Genomic DNA, 17,158 nt, shown 5'->3' with positions numbered 1-17,158 from the left:
TGAACACAGCACTGTGAAACCACCTGATAACTGAGAGGGCTGCCAAGCGACCAACAGACAGGTAGCATATACAGCATGGACCAAGGGATGATTCACATCCTTGGCTGGATGCAGCGGGACAGCGTGAGATTTCATTGCCATTATGCTACTCAAAATGGTGTGCGATTTAAAACTTATGAATTGCTTATTTCTGGAATTTTCCATTTAATATTTTCAGAATGCAGTTGAGTACAAGTAATTAAAACTATGGAAAGCAAAAAATATGAATAAGGGAGGACTACTATAATGTAATACATCATATCGATAGAATAAAAGTCATATAATCATCTCAAAAGAACTTAAAAATAATCCCCCACCTCTTCATGATAAAAATATCCAACAAACTGGTTTAGACGGGAATTTCTTCAACATGATAATAGGCATCTTTGAAAACCCACAGCTAATATTATAATTAATGGCGCAAGATTGAAAGCTTTCCCCCTAACATGAGGAATAAGAAAAGGATGTCTGCTCTTACCTCTTCTTTCAATATTGTATTGGAAGTTCTGGCCAAGGGAATTACACATGGAAAAGAAATAAAAGGCATTCAGATTGGAAGGGAAAACGTAAAACTGTCTTTCTGCAGATGGCATGCTCTTGTACATAGAAAATCCTAAAGTGCCACTAAAGAACTATTAAAACATAGTAACAAAATTGCAGGATACAAGAGCAATAAACAAAAATCACTTGTATTCCTATATCCTAGCAATGAACAATCTTAAAAAGAAAACAATTTCATTCACAATAACATTAAAAAAGAATAAAATACTTAAGAATAAATTTAACAAAAGAAGTGTAAAATTTATACTCTGAAAACTACAGAGCATTGTTGAAAATTAAAGATCTAAACCAATGGAAAAATATCGTATGGTCGTGGTCTATACAATTTAACATTAAGATGGCAATACTCCCCAACCTAATCTACAGACTCCACACAAACCCTATCAGAATCTCAGCTGACTTCTTGGTAGAAATTGACAAGCTGATTCTAAAATTGAAATGGAACTGCAATGGACCCAGAATAGCCAAACAATCTTGAAAAAGAAGAATAAACATAAGCAAACACACTTTCCAATTTCAAAACTCACTACAACCCAACGGTAATCCTAACAGTGTGGTACTAGCCCACGGTCCGACATATAGACCAACAGAATAGAATTGGGAGTCCAGAACACCCCCATACACCTTACACCTGTGGCCAACTGATTTTCAACAAGGGTGCCAAGGACAGTCAATGGGGAAAGAATAATCTCTTCAATCAATGGTGCTGGGACAACTGGACAGCCACATGTGAAAAAGTGAAGTTGGATTCTTATTTCATACCACATATAAAAATTAACTCAAAATGGATTGAACGTCTAAACATAAGAACAAAAACTATAAATCTCTATAGGAGAAAACATAGGGGCAAATATTCATGACCTTGGATTTGGCAAAGGATTCTTAGATATGACACAAAGATTATGAGTAGCAAAAGAAAAAAAACTGATAAACTGCATGTCATCAAAATTTAAAACTTTTATGCTTCAAAGAACACCATCAAGGAAGTGAAAAACCTACCCATGACATTGGAGTAAATATGTTCAAATTATATATTTGATAATGGACTTGAATCTATTATATAAATAACACTTGTAAGTTAGTGATAAAAAGACAACCCAATTAAGAAATGAGCGAAGGATATGAACAGACATTTTCCCAAAGAAGATATATAATGGTCAATAGTAAGTATATGAAAAGATGCTTGATATCATTAGTCATCAGGTAAATACAAATCAAAACCACAATACGATATCATTTCTTACACAGTAGGATGGCTAGAATCAAAGTTAGAAAACAACAGTGCTGATAAAGTTGTGGAGGAACTGGAACTCTCATTCACTACTGGTAGGAATGTACAATGGTGCAGCCACTTTGGAAAACAGTCTGGCAGTTCTTCAAAAGATTAAACATAGGGTTACCATTTGGCCCAGTAATTCCCAGGGTTATACTCATGAGAAATGAAAACGTATGTCCACACAGAAACTTGTACCAAAGTTTCCTAATAGCCAAATAGTGGAAACAACCCAAATGTCCATTAACAGACAACCAAACAAAATGTGGTCTAGTCATACAGTGGTATATTATTCTGCATAAAAGGAAATGGAGTACTAAGACATGCTACAACGTTAATGAACCTTGAATACATTATGTTAAGTGAAAGAAGCCAGTCACAAAAGACAACATTCTATACAATTCCATTCATACTAAAATCCAGAATAGAGAAATCTATAGAGACAGAAAGTATATTAGTGGTTGCTTAGGGCTGGGAGAGGTGGAAGGGAAGATGGTGGGGGGGAGGGGAAGGGTGGTATTAGTGTTTTCCAGAGAAACAGGACCAATAAGATGTGAATATAAATAGAAAGAGATTTAGTTTAAGGAATTGACTCACGCAATTATGGAGGCTAGTTAAGTCTAAAATCTACGGGGTGGGCCGGCAGCCTGGAGACCCGCGATGAGATGATGTAATTCCAGTCTGAAAGCCAGAATGCTCTCTTGCAGGGGAGAGGTCAGTCTTTTGTTCTATGTAGGCCTTTAATTGATTAGATGAGGTACCCATTTTATGGAAGATAATGCTTTACCCAAAGTTCACCTCTCTAAAAGTTAATCTCATCCAAAAACACCTTCATGAAACATTCAGATAATATTTGACCACATATCTAGGTACTGTGGCCAAGTCAAGTTGACACACAAATTAACCACCATTGGAGTGATAGATAAAGGTACAGAATTTCTTTCTGAGGTGATGAAAATGTTCTAAAACTAACCATAGTCATGGTTGAACATGTCTGTGAATACACTAAAAAACATTAACTTGTACAGTTTAAATAGGGGAGTTCTATGTAGATTATATCTCAATAAATCTGTTTTTAAAAAAATAGACTATCACGAGAATCTTCATATCCTTAGAGAGTGCAAAAAAGTTATAACCACAATTTTTAAAAAAGCACTTTCATCCATAGATCTCCAGGAAAAACAAAAATCACTCTCTGCCATGGTGATCAATCAATTAAGCAACTAAGTTATCTCAGCAGGACTAAAACACAGAGACAGCCCTCAAAAGTACACACTGATGGATTCATTGCCCGCAAGAGGAATCAGATGATTTTCCTAGTGGTCTATGGAATAAAATATACTCAATTCACTTTCCAGGGGTTCAGAAAAAGCAACAGTGCTCTGCAGCTATTGGAAATCTCTGGAAACTCTATGCAATGTTTCTTTGAGGAACACAAAAATACAATCTCTGATCTATGTAAGCTTATAGTCTAGTTAGCAAGACATACTATTAGACACCAAACAAAAACTATGAGTAAAACCATTGTTTACTTTTAAAATAACTATAACTATGGGGTTCTATGGTCCAGAAAAAAATAAGAGAAATACCTAACCAACAGATATTTAATGAAATCCTAACATTCATAGAAGTTCATGCACAAATACACACACACATATTCATGCATGCTTCCAAAGGCCAGAAAATTATTTGTAATTTAGACCTTAATTCTGATCTCATTACTAACTAGTTGTATTCAGCAGTCTCTGTGGATTATATTTTTTCCTGTCAGGAACAATACATACCACACAAGATTGTGATGAAAAACTAAGATGTTATATATACAAGGATTAAACTTCTTTGCCATATAACTCCAATTTTTTTCATGTTGAATATTGCCATTTTATACATATGGAAGCAATTTTACAAAAATATGATATCAAAACCAAGTTCAAAATATGCTGCATACTGATGAAACAATAGAAAAATAGAAAATTTCAGGGATAGTTACAATCTATAAAGCACTATCACATTTACTATCTTACTGATTTTTCACAACAGCCCAGGGAGATAGTTGTTGTTGTTGTTGTTATGTAATTCTCACTCTACATATATAGAAACTGAGATTTAGCGAGATTGAATGACTCATGAGGATGTCCAGGTAATAATGTTAAGGTAAGGAATCGAACTCAGGCCTTTAGGCTTTCAATTCAAAATTTCTACAATACAATGAAATATAAAGCAATGGCTGGTTCAAGCGAAGAACAAGGACTACTCATAAAGGTGTCCACATCTATATACCAGCTCTCAAAAGGAAATTTTTAAAGAGCAATTAACAGCAGTGGGAAAGGCATATTTTGATTTTTCTCTACTCCTTTCTCCCATCGAAGTTATATATATCTAAGAGAAAGGAATTACAAATTCCCTACACTCTGTGGGTCTTCATATTGTGAATTGAGGTTTGATATATACTATTTAATATGGTTTGAAAGTACATACACCTCACTTTCCAAAATTAAAGGTGCACGTCTCAAAGCAATAAACACCACGTAAATGTAGAATTTTTTCCATAACAAACTGAACCTATTATCAAAATTTAGTCTCTTTGGGAAACCACAAATGGTTCATGTTAACCCCAAAGACTACTAAATATAGGTGTGTCCTGTAGGGACTCTGGTCCCACCCCCGCTCTCGGCGCAGGACATGGTGAGGCCAAAAAGGAACCCCAACGGAGCCATAGATGGGGGAGTCATACCACTATATTCTCGATGGCAGCTGGGTCAGAGACACAGGAAGCAGGAGCCACACGATTCGCAATCTCCATCCGCTTCTTTGCCAACCAACCCACCCCCCGGGGTAGCTACAGCAGTTATATTAGTGGCTAATGGCTAACTGGTTACAGCTAATGGCCAACTAGTCACAGCTGATGGCTATCTACTACTCGAGCGAACACCTTTCCACCTTTCCAGAGCTCTCCTGGCTGTGTCCCCACAAGGTGCAAATGCCCACTTAGAAAAATCCAAGTTTCGATTAATTGTGATCACGAAATGGGCATCGGCCAGAGTTAGAGTTGCATTATACATCTCTGACCCCCACAATCGTAAGGACAAGTTTTGATTCACATTACAACTGAGAATGAGCCTCAAGATAATTGTACAGCAAATTAATGTTAGACTTCCGTATTCTTGTGGCTTGTAGCAAAATTGTAGTTGATCGCATAAACCAGGGAACCTATTAAGCAGCACATCCAATTTGTCTGTGGTTCCATCGCCCTCTAGTGGCTATTTTGAAACTAGTTATTAACAGTGGCATCAGCAGTCAGGCGTGCAGTGGTTCTCCGAGCAGGGTCGGCAGATCAGCAGCATCAGCAACATACAAATGTCAGGCCCCCGCTAAGATCTACTGGAAAGACACATTGGATGGTGCTCAGAAATCTAACAGACCTTCCAGATGATTCTGATGCACACTAACGTTTGAGAACCACTAGTCTTGAGGAAAGTATTCTATTCATATTTCAAGTAGATATGAAAGTACATAGGTGCATGTGAGGGTTAATTTCATATGTCAGCTGGACTGCTCTAAGGGATGCCCAGATCGCAGGTAAAACATTATTTGTGTGTGTCTGTGAGAGTGTTTCTTCTCCAAGAGATCAGCATTTGAACTGATGAACTGAGTAAAGCAAATGCCCCTCCTCTACCCCCCAGTGGGAGTGGTATCATCCAATCTGTAGAGGGCCCAAAGAAGAACAAAAAAGCAGACAAAGCGCAAAATTGCTCTCTCTGCTTCAGCTGAGACATTCGTCTTCTGCCCTCAGACATTGGCGCTCCTGGTTCTCAGCCTTTCAGACTCAGATCGGCACACACATCATTAGCCTCACAACTCCCAGGCCTTCAGACTTGGACTGAATTACCCCATGGTTTGTCATGGTTCTCCAGCTAAAGTCCCAATAGGTCATGGGACTTTCCGGCCTCGTCAACCACGTGAGCCAATTCCTATAATAAATGGTGTCTTTTACATATCTATATATTGGTTCTGTTTCTCTGGAGAACCCTGACTAGTAGAGTGTATACGAGTGTTATTTTATCAAAGTATTGCCCATAAGTATTCCCATACTTTTTCTAAATTTCGAAAGGCCTTTGATATGTGCAGTATAATCTAGAAAAAAGCTTACAATTAATTGGGGAGATTTAGAAGTACTATACATCCATGACAGTGATATAGAAAATACTAGGATAAAATGAATAAATTCATTAGATATTAAACATTCATTTTAAGAGCTTGTTAACTTGCCAAAACACCTGAATGGAACCTATCCATTAGTTTCTTGCCTATAAAATCAACGGGAAAATGTTTGTTGAATAGAATGACTATTCGATCGAGGTTTGTGTGGGGCATTTAATATTTCAGCTCTGTAGTAGATGTATATTGTTCTCTAGTCATTTTTTCCATTGCATAAATTGTTACTTCCCATATTCATTATAACATTATTCACAATAGCCAAGAGATGGAAGCAACCAATGATGGATAAATAGAGCAAATGTGGCATATAAATACAATGGAATATTATGCAGCCTTAAAAAAGGAAATTCTGTCACATGCTACAACCCTGGATGAACCTTGAGGACATTATAAGTGAAGTAAGCCCGTCACAAAAACGACAAATGCTATATGATTTCACTGATATGTGGTATCTCTCAGTCAAATTTATAGAAAAAGTAGACTTGTGATTGCAGGGGCTAGAATGACAGGGAAGTGGGAAGCTGTGGTTCAATGGGAACAGAGTCTCAGTTTTGGAAGATGAAAAAGTTTTAGAGATGCCAACCTAGCAGAATATAGTTAACACTACTGAACTGTACACTGAAAAATGGCTAAAATGTTAAATTTATGTTTTGTTTTCCTCCTCTCCCTTTCCTGTAACTCAGTCTGTCCCCAACTCAAACTATATGGACTGAATCAAGAAGATACAAGAGGGGCAGCCTGGTGGCTCAGGTGGATGGAGCGCCATGCTCCTAACACCATAGGTCGCCGGTTTGATTCCCACATGGGCCAGTGAGCTGCGCCCTCACAGCTAAGACTATGAACAACGGCTCTCCTTGGAGCTGGGCGGCGTGAACAGTGGGAGCTTGGTGTGAGCTGCCGCGGGCTGCTGTGTGCTGCCATGGGCTGCTGTGTGCTGATGTGTGCTCCTGTGAGAGGCCAACTGCCTCAGCCTGGTGGAGCACAAGGCTCATAATACCAGCATGGGCCAGGGAGCTGTGCCCGCGCCCTACAACTAGACTAAAAAACAATGGCTTAAATACGAAAAAAAGAAAATACAGGGAAGAATGAGTATTCTGCTGTTTTCTTCGCTTTGCAGTTCTCTACGACAGGTGCATCAGCTTTAGTCGAGGAAAAATGAGGGGAAAGTTGGAGGGAAGCTCAATTCCAGTCTTCTAATTATGGGAACCAGACCATTTCTTCCAATTCAGCCTCAAAATGGTAACCTCACCAGACAATAGGCAAATATATCTAAGTACCCAAGATCTTCAAAACCAAATGAGAAAATAATATAATAATAAAAATATTATTTTGTATATTTATTATTTATTTTATATATCACATGCATAATGTACCAGAATTGATCTGAAATTAAATAAGGCACAAATAAAAAATAACACACACAAATATGCACACATTTTCTTTACTAACCTATGAAACAAAAAAATAAGAAAACAAATCTCATAAATGAATAGCTTATTCCATTATGAAATACTTCATTCTACAATCGATCTGCACTGGTTTTCCATCAACTTCATCGGGTTTTCTTTCTTTACTTCTGTTTGGGTGCAAAGTCCCATAATAAACAATAAGAAAAATTATTCCAAGGAGAAAAGAAAGAGCTACAGTAATACTGATAGGTAGAAAATAGTCCAAATTAAAAACAGAAAGTGGGCAAACCCAGAACACGGCCAATATCCCCGACGTGGCCACTACCCTTACGGTATAATAACAAGACATTGGACATTTGGTATTCTGTCCCTTAATATTAAAAAATGTAAAGATAAGAATGAACCCAACAACAACCCTGTATAAGACTTCCATACTTATGGAAGCACAAAATTGAGTTTGCTTTTTAAATGCCCACAGTATACCTAAAAACCAAAGAAATAACAACAGAAATAAAGCAATCTTAACATTTAAAAATAAAAGAAGTACAACACTCAGCATCCAAGATAATAATGTGAACAACTTGTAAAAGAGATATATGAATTTGGGACAGGGTCCATTAAAGACATGTTTATCAGGCAAGGATTTTCTTAAAGATACTTGAAAATCAAGAGTCGACCAAGAAATAGCACAGAAAGAGATCCCGATGGCTGCGTCTATAAAACAACAAAAAAAAAATGTTAACGGTATGTTGTTATAGGAATAACAATAGCAAAACTGAATTACTATATACCAATGCATGCTTTATCTGTGTATAAACATACCCACAAACACAAGTCGGTACTTCATAAACTCACTTCACCTAATCTTTTGAGATAGATGTTAACATTCCCACCTTACATGTGAGGGAATTGGTGCTTGGAGAACGTATATTACTTGATCCAAGTCACACAGGTAAGAAGTTGCAGAGAGTTCAGATTTGAGCCCAAATCTGCCTGATTCCAAAGTTAATGCACTTAACCACTACATTAGACTGCTTTACAAGATTCTGAATTCACTGGAAAAATTTTATTGAGCTACTGGTATAGTGAAAACTACATACTCTGGAAGTTCTCTAAGACACTACAGTTATAGTCCTAACTATTCAGCCTTTTTGGTTTTGACCTTGGGCATATACCTAATCACTAAGAGACAGCATCATGAGAGAGGAGGTAAAAAGGAAAAAGGCAGAGAGGGAAGGAGAGAAGAAGGTTGGTTAAACAGAAAATTTAACATGAGTATCAACAAGTTCAACTTCCCATATCTTTAAGATGATGGCTCAAATAAATAAATAAGTTCTAAAACCTGCAAATTTCTATAGGTTTGACATCTTTACCCCATTCCCCACCCCCCAAAAAAATAACAGAACAGTAAATTCATTACTATTTTGGAAAGGCATGGCATTAGCTCTACTGTCAAAACTGGGACTTTTATAAAACTGAAAGCAAAGAAATTAGAGAATTAAAAAGAGATCATTTAGACCAGAATCAATTCCCATTGAGCCTCATTGGAGGTCTTTATATTATGATAGAAGGGCAAACTTAAGATAGATTTATCTATTGAAGAGGATTCTGAGGATTGTAAATGCCTTTGTCCCCTCCCCTGCGTTGAGTTTATGCCTCCCTAGACCACACAATTAGTTGGACTTCTTTTCTTTCTTTTTTAATTCAAAAATATTTAAATTAAAACATCATTTTCCCCTAAAGTATGATGTCTTTTGTTTATAATTGGTTTTTACCCCTACCAAACTAGTACATACGCCTAGTTTTTGAAAATCAGTAAGTGCTACAGAACCTGTAAGAAAAACAGAAGTACCTTGTTCTACCCCCCCACCTCCAATCACAACCCCCAGAAGAAATCACTATCAACTCTTCTAGCTTTTCTCCTGACATTTATTGCCATATTTCAAAATAAAACACATATTGTGCTACTTCTTAATTTACCGTTTCCCCAAAATTAAGACCTAGCCGGATCATCAGCTATCATGAGTATTTTGGAGCAAAAATTAATATAAGACCCGGTATTATATCATATCACATCATATCATATCATATCATATCACATCATATCATATAAGACCTAGTCTTATATTATAGTAAAATAAGACCGGGTCTCATGTTAATTTTTGCTCCAAAAGACGCATTAGAGCTGATGGTCCAGCTAGGTCTTATTTTTGGGGAAACACAGTATCTGCTATAGATACTGCTTATTGATTTCCTATTTGGAAAGAGGAAAATTTAGCATATATACATACCCTCCTCCCATTTTTCCTCTCCCTCCATTGGCCCAAAAGAGTAAGATCACAATTTTTGGTAAAATCAATATTCAGCATTTACCTTATAACTACTTAAATACAACACTTTTTTACTGCTCAGTTAAGTATTACACTCTAATTATATTTCTTTTCTTTTAAAACTTCTCATTGTTTTCTTACTTGCTTAGTTTTTCATGACCCTCTCACTATTTCTTAGCAAATTCTTCAAATTAATTAATAAAACTCCATATATAGAGATTATACATATAGATATAGATGATAGATAGATAGATAGATAGATAGATAGATAGATGATAGATAGATAGATAGATAGATAGATAGATAGATAGATAGATAGATAGATATCAATTAGTTTTTTGTTTTCTGTTTTTAAGAATATGATCCCACTGCTCTAAGGCAGTTGTTCTCAAGGTTGGCTTCCTATCTTCCCAGAACTTCCCTTTACCTCCCTTCTCTACTGACTTCCTCTTTCCTGTTCTCATATTTCTTCCTTGCTTTATTCTCATGTTTTGATCAAGCATTCTCTAGACATTCCTGAGAAAAGTTGCACCTAAGCTAATTTTTTTGAGACTACGTATATCACAAAATGTGTTTATTCTACCCTCATATTTAATACAAAGTTTTGCTAGAAATAGAACTCAAAGTTAAAAAATATTTTCCATTGAATCTTTGAAGTCACTGCTCTATTAAGTTCTAAATTTCATGCGTTACGATCAAGAATTTCAATAACATTCAGTTTCTCTATCCTTACGTGACCTTTTTCTCTCTCAAATCTTCTAGACTTTTCTCTTTACCTTTGATTTTCTGAAATGCTGTAAGTATGAGTTTAGTATGGGCCATTTTTATTTACCCTTTCAATCTACTAGCTGACATCCTTCAGTGATATGCTATTTTTATTCTTTGGTGGTTTCTCTAGAAAGCAAAACATGCATATTAAACCTATCAAAGTTTAAAGTGAATCAATATTGTTACCTCACAGGTGCATTTATCATGAAGGTAATGAAGCTTAAATTTCAGGGATCCACGTTTGCCCAGGTCCTTTAAAACCTGGTAAAGCCTGGCAACGTGTTCACCTTGTCATATATAGTTTATAAAATTTGGGAAAGTAAGACATTTTAATTGCAGTTGATTAAACTCCCCTGCCTCTCCTATTCATCCTTTTTCCCGTAGTATATCAAAGTGGTTGGGGTCATTGGGGGGATAAGGCCAAACAGAGTTGAGAATACACTTAGTTTATGTGTAGAGGGACAACACATACACAAGATTTGTTTGAATAATTAAGATTAGTAAGTGACAGAGCCAGGATTCTCAGGCTGGCCCTGAGTACCCTGTCTGCCTGATCCTAACATTTCAGTTTATCGCCATCACCAGGCCTTTGATTCCTTAACTTTAAGATGTGATGGTCTATCCTCACCCAGTTGACACCATTATTCGTTTGACACTATTTTCCATTTCCCACTTATCTACTTGCTTCCAACATACTTTTTCGGATCATTTTGTTCACCTAACCTCTACATTACACTCTATCCACAAGGAATTCCTTTTCTTTGCCAAACCATGCCTTTGCTTATGCAATGCTCTGTCTGAAATGACCTTGCCCAATCACATCTGTATTGATTCTTATTAATTTCTTTCTGATTTGACATTACTGACACCAGTGAAGAAAATACAAATTCCCAGTATTCACTAATGAGACATCAACAATAAATTAATGTTGTCAATTCAAACAGGATTTAAAATTAGTTATTTCATCAAAACAAAAAGATCTTGAAATATTCTGATCTGAAAGCACATTATTAAAGAAATCGGTAGTTTTTCCCAAATTTAACAACAATCTTAAAAAATGTACGTGATATTATCAATAACTTGTGAAGTTGAAAGAAATTTTTCAACTAAATTCAAAATAATAAACAAATTTCAATCAAGTATGCTAAAAAAAAAAGATTAAATTATTCTCTTTTGTCTATGGAAATTGTAAAATCATTACCAAATCAAAAGCCAATCAGAAAGTATGCAGCCAGGCTGCCCCGGTGGCTCAAGTGGTTGAAGCGCCGTGCTCCTAATGCCAAGGTCGCTGGTTCGATTTCCACATGGGCCAGTGAGCTGCACCCTCTACAGCTAAAACTGTGAATTACGGCTCTCCCTGGAGCTGGGCTGCCGTGAGCAGCCGGAGGTCTGCGTGGGCTGCTGTGTGCTGCCGTGGGTTACCATGAGCTGCCATGAGCTGCTGTGAGCAGCCCTCCAAGGACCGATGACCGGCAACCGACTGCCTCAGCCAGGGGGAGCGCAAGGCTCACAATACCAGCCTGGGCCAGGGAGCTGTGTTCTACACAACTAGACTGAGAAACAACGGTTTGAACCAGAGTGAGGGGGGGGGGGCAGATGGAGGGGGGGAAGTATGCAGCCAAAAGATTTAGAGAAAAGAGCATTAAAATAATATAAATATATTAATTTTCTTCCTCTTGTGAAATTTGCGAAATTTGTCAGCTTTTTTTATATCTGTAATTTGCTGTAATTTCTTATTTTTTTAAAATGTTTACTATCATACCTTTTATGAACTGAATTGTGTTCCTACAAAATTCAGATGTTGAAGCCCTAACCCTGCAATGTGACTGTATTTTCAGATAGTGCCTTTAGAAGGTAATTAAGGTTAAGTGAGGTCATAAGAGTGGAGTCAGAATCTGACAGGAACATTGTCCTTATAAGAGGAAGAGACACCAGCGATCTATCTCTCTCTCTCTCTCTCTCTCTCTCTCTCTCTCTCTCTCTACATACACAAAGGAAGACCATGTGAAGACACAGCAAGAAGGTGACTGTCTGCAACCCAAAGAGAGAGTCCTCACCAAAAACCAACCCTGCTGGCACCCTGATCTTAGACTGCCAGTCTCCAGAACTATAAGAAAATACATATATGTTGGTTAAGCTGCCCAGTCCATGGTATTCTGTATAGCAGCTCAAGCAGACTTACACAATATCTAATTTTGTTTTCTTAAATCACATTTTAAATAGGGTCTCTGTAAATGTTTTAGTTTTCTACCTCAGAAAACCCAGATCTACTTTGCTTTACCTTTCTCCTGAACTATAATGTACAAGGAATGCAACACATGAAAATGTTGCATTTATCTTTCACCTGACTTCCATGCTATTGCTGTCTTGTACGTTCATTCTTTTTTTAACCACATCATGTTATTTTTGTTTTATACCATCCATTTTCATTTACATTTACCCACATATATACTGCTTTCTTTGCTCTTTATTCCTTCTTGCATCTCAGAACACTTCTGTTCTGACTGAAGTACCTTCTTTGGAACTTCCTTTAGTAGTGATATGCTTGTGGTATAGATTTCATTCTACTTAGTTGCTTGTGTAGGTGATTCTTATCCATTCTGAAATTTTTTCAGCCTTTAACTTTTAAAATATGGCTCCTGCTCCATTCTTTCTCTCCTCTCCCTTGGGGACTCTGCTCAGATGTATATTAGACTTTCTCATTCCATCTTCCATGTCTTAATATCTTTCATATTTTCCATCTCTTTTCCTCATTAAATTATAATCTGGATAATTTCTTCTAACCTTGCATAAACTCACTAAGTGTCTATACAGTTGTGTCTAATATGGTATGATTTTTTCATTTAATTCTTACACATTTTCAGTCTCATAAATTTTACTTGTTTCTTTTTCAAATATACAACTCATTTTTTTATAGTTTTCCTATTCCATATTTTCAAGTTCATCATTTACTTCTTCTAACATAATAGGATGCATGTTTTATACTTTGCATCTGGGAATTTTCAGCATCTAAAAATCTTAATGAGTTTTTTTTCCTCCTATTTCTGCTGATTCTTACTCATGGTGCCTTAGCTCTTTTTGGTGCTATAAATTACTGTAGACCGTTCACTTTCCTTGGAAAACTATTTGTGAACATTACTTGAGGTCTAAGAACAGGTCAATTCCTCCAGGGAGGTTTTATCCTTGTTTCTGCCAGACCCCTTAGAGGCACTATCAGTTTGGAACCACTTTAAACTATAATATAGTCACAGCTTGGCTCCTATTGGTTTGTTTTTTTGGATTTTTTTGTTTTCTTTTGTTTTCTTTTCTGGACTAGCCAAAGATGTGAATTTTGGTTGCAAATCCTATTGTTACAACTTCTCGGTGAGGTTTCTCCCTGCCCTCCTCCGCAGCAAGGCAATATCCCCTGCAGTCATTCGGAAGTGAAGAGTGAGGCCGGTAACTTCACTTTTACCCCGAGGAAGGCGCCTTTGGAAGTACAAGCTTTATGGGTTAGAATTTTCTGCCAGACATCCGTCCCTTGTGAGGACCCTGAGTTTTATCTTCCGTCCTGCACACCCTGCGAACCCATTAGAACTGAATCTGCTGTTTATAAGGTTTGGTAAAAACCCTCTTTACTACAGTTTTCTCTCAACTTTGTGAACATCTCAGAGTATAAATGTCTTCAGAGTCTTACTTAACCCCGCTGTGTTCCTACTTTCCAGCATAGTTTGGCCTGTTGTATCAGATTGTTTTATGCTTTTATGAAAGCTTTTGAAAATATTTATCCAACAGTTTTAGATACTTTCAGAGGGAGGGTTGATTCAAATAATTTAGACTTTCAGTGATAGAGTAGATTTAAATAATCTAAGTTTTCCATCTGCTTTCCATCTTTTAAACATTTGTTGATATTTCTAATCTGCTATTCTACTCTGCATTCTCTTCGTCTTTGTCGGTTTATATTATTTTTACTCCTTTACTCTCATTAGTGTGATTTCAAGAAGGAGCAAAGATTAAAAAAATATATTCAGTCTTCTGAAGTACTTCTACATGTAAACCTGATTTTTTTGTTAACATTTTGAGGTATTCTTCCTGATTGTCAAAACAATAAATGGTTACTGTAGAAAATTTGGAAATTCAGAAAAGTATAAACAAAATGAAATAAGTCATAATCCCACTACCCATATACAGCCAGTTAACATTTTTGCATATTTTCTTCCAGATATTTTTCTATATAATAATTTCTTTGAATCCTTAAAAGTATGCTAACAGAAAATTTTATAAACTGCTTTTTGCCTAAATTTTATTTTAGAATTATTTTCCTATGTCATTAAAATTATCTTTAAACACTATTTCTAGTGGCTACATAATGTTTTATACTAATGTCTACAATAACTTGTTTACCAATCCTTCTATTGTTAGACGATCAGATTATTTCTCATGTTTTGCTATTTTTAACACCTCCACTTCTTACTTCAAGGAGAAAGTAAAGAATGAAGGTAGAACCATAACATGAATGTAACTGTCACCACATCCCGTTGCTGATCTGAATGCTATGTACTACTTGGAATCATCAGCAGATCTACCATAATGCAGGCTGTAAACTCTAAATGTTGAACTCGTAGCTTCAGTGCTCTATGATACAGAATGTTTAATAACTCCCAACCCGCAAATTCTTTGCATCATAAGGAAAAAGAGGTCTCATACACAGTAGGTTCATTTCAGTGTCTTACTAACAACCAAGGTAAAGGTGAAAATATCAGAAGGGGCTACAATCTGGAGGTTTATGGGAAATGGGGAACAGAAAGACTTTTTGAGAGAATGAACTGATCCCACACGTTCCCTCTCAAGCAGAGAGGGAACTCCAGGAAAGGTTCATCTGCTCCCCTGAGATGAATTCGTCTGTATGAACCTTAGTCATCAATGAAAACTGGAACTATTATTTAGCAAATAATAATTTTTTTTAATATCTCAAATTAAATTTTTTAATGGTAATATCAAACTGTCCTTTAAATAGAATATTTTACCCTAATGAGGAAATATGCTATAATAGAGCAACATATTGGCCAACTTGCAAAAGTTTTGCTAAGTTTTGTAGCATTTGCACTTTCACCTAATGATTCCAATTCTGGACATGTACTCTATGGATAAACCTCACAACATGCAAAATGATACATGCATAAAATTATTCATTGCAGCATTTTTTTCAATAGTAAAATATTAGAAACAATCTAAATGAACATAAACAGGAGCTTGTTAAATCAATCAAGGTACAACCATAATTTGTAATACTATGCAGATAATAAAAATGAATAAGGGAGCTCTTTCTGTACTGACATGGACAGATCTCCAAGATATACTGTTAAGTACAAAAAATAGTTTTTATTTTATGTTACTATTTCTCTGTGTGTGTGTGTGTGTGTGAAAGGAAAGAGAGAGAGAGAAAGAGAGAGAATGAGTATGAATATAGGCTTATAAATTTTTTTTCTGAAAGAATCATCAAAAAAAGGACAATAGTTTCCTTTCTGGGTAGATGAAGGAAGAAATGGGAAGAAGGGGGAGGGAGATAATACATCTTTGTATATTTTTTAATATTGAAACCATACACTTCTTTTCAAAAAAAATAAATAATTATAAAAAGAAAAACAATTTTTGAAAAATTCCAAAACCTGCCAAAGACTTATGTAATTGACATAATGTCACTGGCACCCATCTAACACAGGGGATTAAGGAAGACTTACATTGACTGATACTTGCTTCTTCATGTTCCAGACAGATATAGAGCTGAAGAACCAGCTGTGGGCAGCCTTCCAGGTAGGTCTCAAACAGTCGGAGCATGCTCAGATCGGTCATTCCATCTATAGCTTCTTTACGTGGATCAACTTGTTCTCCCAGGAAGTTATCAGTCTTGCGGCTGTATTTGAAAGCCACCTGATAACCCTTTTTCAAGGCAAACCAATACCTGTAAACACAAACATTTATCCTCAGTAATATATTCTTCGTAACATGTATGTTAGTATACATAATAATGTTGGGGGGGGGAAGTACCATGTATTTAAGTACAGAATTTTCCCACAAACTTTCTTTACTACAGTTTTCTCTCAACTTTGTGAACATCTCATGGTGGCTTTCTTGAGATTCAGGCTCTGTAAAGTTTTATTGCATTTTTTATGTGCCATTTTGTGCTAGCACTGTTAAACATACATGATCTTGGTTCATCCTCACAATAATTATGTGAGATGAGTAAGTATTATTCCCATTTCACAGATAGGTAAACTAAGACTGAGAACAGTAAAATGATTCGCTAAAAGTTATATAAACAGTAAGTGGCAGATCTAGAGTCCAAACTGAGATCTTATCATTGCTAGTCTTAACCATTACTTTCTGAAAGACAGACCGCAATTTTTGATTCATGCAATTTATCTGAAATACAAGACAGATACTTGCCCTTATGATAATGCCAAGGTTGAAGATGAGATTGAATCTTCTTTCAGTTTAATCTAACGAACAATTACTCAATATCTGCAAGGTGCTAGGCTCTTTAACCATTACCACCCCAGAAAATACATAAAATCTCAAAG

The 17,158-nt window shown here is 36.2% G+C and overlaps 1 protein-coding gene across 1 annotated transcript in view; it reads right to left on the bottom strand.

Moving 5' to 3' along the window:
• Positions 1-7,442: 7,442 nt before the first annotated feature.
• XKR9 (XK related 9) overlaps positions 7,443-17,158 on the bottom strand; it is a 29,237-nt gene continuing 19,521 nt past the window's right edge. Inside the window, exons 3-4 of the mRNA XM_081069894.1 lie at positions 16,319-16,539; positions 7,443-8,214 (exon numbers count right to left, since the gene is read on the bottom strand). Coding sequence (XP_080926020.1) covers positions 7,586-8,214; positions 16,319-16,539 — 850 coding nt within the window. The 3' untranslated portion in view covers positions 7,443-7,585. The remainder of the gene's footprint in view (positions 8,215-16,318; positions 16,540-17,158) is intronic.

Source organism: Rhinolophus hipposideros (genome assembly GCF_964194185.1).
Source record: "Rhinolophus hipposideros genome assembly, chromosome: 13".
Classification (NCBI taxonomy): Eukaryota; Metazoa; Chordata; class Mammalia; order Chiroptera; family Rhinolophidae; genus Rhinolophus; species Rhinolophus hipposideros.
Note: the sequence above shows the minus strand (reverse complement) of the source record. Positions and strands in the feature narration are given on the sequence as shown.